We start from the raw sequence: 4,032 nt of genomic DNA, 5'->3' as shown, positions 1-4,032 counted from the left end.
GCGCTTATACAGTTTAGTTTTAAAAAATGAAAATATCGAAAAAAGTTTAAATTGCATGTATCCGTTATAGAACGAAGTTCTCCGAAAAAAAAAATTCACTTAATTTCATCAACTAGTTTTTTTTTTTTTTTTTTTTTTTTTTTTACAGTAGAAAAACACGTTTTTATGAGAGCTCGTTGAAGGCGGTCATCTTGGATTAAAAAAAAAAAATTGTTTGAATTTTAGAAATGACAAAGGGAGATAACTCTAGTTAAAGCGCTGACACCCCCTCCCATCTCTAATACTAGCTTTTCTTCCTAAAAATCGAACATTTTGCTCGGTATCATAATAAATTGTTTTTTCGCTGTAAAAAAAACCTACTTGATGAAATTAATTGAAATTTTTTTTCAGAGAACTTCGTCCCATAACGGATACATACAATTTAAACATTTTTCGATATTTTCATTTTTTAATGTCTTGACTAAACTGTACAAGTACCAAATTATGAATACGTCATTTGCATTTTCTGTCTTGTTCATTTTCTGTTTTTAGTAATAAAAATATATACGTTTCATGAAAAACTTTGATTAATTAAATCGGAACATTTCTAATTAAACAATTACGGATATATGCTCTTTCACTTTCTTTATTTACTTTTTTCATAGTTCTTTCCGGAAGTAATTAATATCCAGTTTAATTTTTTTTGTTATTCATTTCCTACTTCGGTTAGCTGAGCAGCACAACAGCAGCTCCCCTGATTAGGTACCTGAAAAAAATAAAAAATAAAAAAAGGCGTCTCCATAACTGTAGAAGTGCCACATTTTTTAATTTGGGTATGTTTTTGTTTTTTTTCGGACTGTTTACATTTAAAATCGCACCTTCCCCAGTAGAATAATTTGATTCTTTTTTTTGGGGGAGGGGGGGGATTATATACGGTTGCGGTTGGCGTAATAATAAAAATTTACTTTTTTTCTTAATGAAAAAAATTAAATTATTTTCTCCATTATCTTCCACTCGACTTTTCTGAATCTATGTTTAAAAAATATTTATTTATAAAAATAAACTAAAATTAAATATTTCGGAGATTCGTGTAAACAAACAAACAAACAAACTTCCTTTGATTTCTCTGTTGTTGTTTGTTGCAAGTCATGACTAAGTAATAAATTTCAAAGTCGTCGCACTGCAGCATCAGTCGCGTCTGTTGTTATTCTACTTGATATGGCGGCTCTCATTCAAGAGGTTAGCCTGGCTGCACGCCGTACTTTCGCTAATGGTCTCAAAGATCCTGCATTTCAAGAGAACTTCAATGAACTGGTGAAACTAATGAACCGTGTCAGAGGCAGGGATGTCAACTTTAACCCGTCCTTAACCCAGAGAAACCTTGGTCAAGCAGGTGAACGTGCTCCAGTTACGTACATACATCTTTTCGAAGATCAATATTACAGCATGGGGATCTTCGTTTTGCGGGAAAATGCTCGCATTCCGTTACACGACCATCCGGATATGTATGGCTTGATTAAAGTCATCCATGGAAATATTTCTGTTAAATCTTTTGACCACGTTATCCATCCTTCCGGAGACGATTTATCTTCTTCATCATCAATGTCAACAGCAACGACAAAGAACTCGACGTCAGGAAAAAGCAACTCTGTTTTTGACGTTCCGTTTAAAAAGTTTTGCTCCGATTCCATGAAAGGGCCTAGACCCTTCCTGGAGGTTCCTCATCGGGAGGCTTCCGTGAATGATGACTGTTGTATCCTGACCCCGAATAAGGGTAACATCCACGAGGTGCGTCCATCTGGGGGACCAGCCGCCTTCCTCGATATATTGGCCCCGCCGTATGATATGGAGACGGCAGATAGAAGATGTTTCTATTATGAAAAAGTAAACCTAAAAGCCTGTTCATCGACGTCCGCTTTCCTAGAGAAATACCCAAATAAAAAATTACAGTGGCTTGTACAAGTTCAGCAACCCTCAGACTTTTGGTGTGACGAGGCAAAATATGAAGGACCAGAATTACCTTAAAAAGGAAAGACATTCCACATTGTCATTTGGTTTAATTTAGTTTTGGTGGAGTTATATTTTTGTTTCACTTTTCTCATTTTAAAATATTATACTTTTATGTTTTTAGAAAGCCTTTTAAATTTTTCTCTCTTAATTAAGAACGATCGAGAATTATTTACAAAGAAAAAAAAAATTTTTTTTCAAATTCAAAACATTTTTTTTTTATTTTTTTTTTATCACTGGTATAATTAGTATCACCCAACTTAAAGTAAACTTTACTCGAAAATAGACGGACCTGAAGAATTTTGACATCCCATATCCCCTCTCTATTTTTTTTAATTTTTATCTTTTTCCAATTTTGGGTTTGTATTACTGTACACATAGATTCGAAAAAGTTGTCAAACAAATCAAAGGCAAGATAAGTTACTTTTCTACCTAACTGTACAGTAATAATGCAAACCCAATTTTCCAATACATCGGTAAACATTGTATGTTTTTCGAACTGAATAAATGTTAGATTAAATAAAAACACAAAAAATATATCCAGTTTGGTAGAAAAGTAACTCATTTTGCTTTTGATAACATTTATTTGTTATATATTTGTTTTTTGACAACTTTTTCGAATCTGTGTACAGTAATACAAACCCACAATTTTTTCTTTGGGTTATTATCGAATGGACACTAGATTATAAAAATAAAAAAAAATGAAAAAGTCAATATTTAAATATTTGTAGAGGGGGCTTAGTTTCTAATGCAACGTTCTAGTAAATCGGTCATCCATTTTGGAAAAACTTTACGTTTTTATGCCAAATTTTTCGAATTTAGCTTTTTTAAGAGCAGTTTAGCCTTATTTTGAGAATATTTTTAAAAAGCGAAATTCCCCCAAAAGGTTAAACTACTTTAAAAAGGTTAAATTCACGAAATTTAGCCTAAAAACATCAAATGATTCTAAAATCGATTTATTTAGAACGTTGGATTAGAAACTAATCAAATTACCCCTACAAATAATCAAATGTTGACCCTTGTGAGAAATTTCTTTCTTACACACTGAATTTCCTTCCTGCAGTAGCAAATGAGTTCCACAAACAAAAGCCATACCTTCAAACTCAAAATTTATTCACAATGTAACAGCAATGAAAGTTCTTTGGTTCTGGTAAATCCTTTTGCAAAATGGTGGCCCGATTTGCTACCATGCGCATGGAGTCTTTAGTTCGAATTCCTATTGTTGGAATGTTTGTTCATTGTTCCTTTGGAAGGATCCATGGAGAACACGGCGGGAATGATAGCGCCTATAATCAGGCATAATGTGAGCCCCTTGGGACTCAAGAAGAAATGAGATAAGATCCAATGATTGGATAATAACATGCCGAACCATAGTAGAATGTATTCCTTGATTTGCATAGGTTCAGCAAAATATGTTGTCTCTGCTTGTAGAGATATGTCCTTCAACGACTGTCTGGTGTCCGCGAAAGAATTATCTGTGCTCCCTTAGTGAGGGAACCGCTGGTTTGAGTCTATATCGTTCCGTGTTCTTTCTCAGACTGAAAACTAAACGCATGAATGCAAAAAAGGCACCAAGTCAAATTACCTGACACATTCAAATTTAAACCAATCACAGATCGACTATCAAACCGTGTAAGCAGCCTAAAAGAAACATGGTGGTTGAACGTGGAATTTCTCACACCCTTTTCGTTTGTTAATTTTTTTTTTTATATATATTTTGGTAGACTATTAATCCGTTGAAAAAATTGAAAATAAGAAAAACGGAAAAAAAAAAAAAAAAAAAAAAGTAATGGGAGCAAGATTCTTTAGGTCCGCCGATAAATAATATAGTTTAGGGATGGAAACTTTTCAACGCGCGAGATTTCACCTTAAAAAATAATTTTGAATTAGATATTTTACAATAGTCAACAGAACAAAAAAAAAATGTGAAAAAAATTAATATACAACAAATGTCACCAAAGGCCTATCTGAATATTTTTTTTTGTGTGCGTGTTCATAGTTTAAAGTGTGTATTTACTTCAAACCAAAAGTAGTGAAAAGTCTGAG

General features: G+C 33.0%; 1 protein-coding gene across 1 annotated transcript; it reads left to right on the top strand.

Moving 5' to 3' along the window:
* Positions 1–690: 690 nt before the first annotated feature.
* Positions 691–3,709, top strand: LOC145283634 (2-aminoethanethiol dioxygenase-like). Its single transcript, XM_080132586.1, has one exon. It carries the CDS (start codon positions 1,198–1,200, stop codon positions 2,002–2,004), a length of 807 nt encoding a protein of 268 aa, XP_079988712.1. The 5' UTR covers positions 691–1,197; the 3' UTR covers positions 2,005–3,709.
* Positions 3,710–4,032: the final 323 nt, after the last annotated feature.

The sequence above is a fragment of the Euprymna scolopes genome, chromosome 8 (assembly GCF_053919585.1).
Source record: "Euprymna scolopes isolate OS-2025 chromosome 8, ASM5391958v1, whole genome shotgun sequence".
Classification (NCBI taxonomy): domain Eukaryota; kingdom Metazoa; phylum Mollusca; class Cephalopoda; order Sepiida; family Sepiolidae; genus Euprymna; species Euprymna scolopes.
The sequence above is the reverse complement of the archived record's forward strand: the minus strand, read 5'-3'. Positions and strand labels throughout refer to the sequence as shown.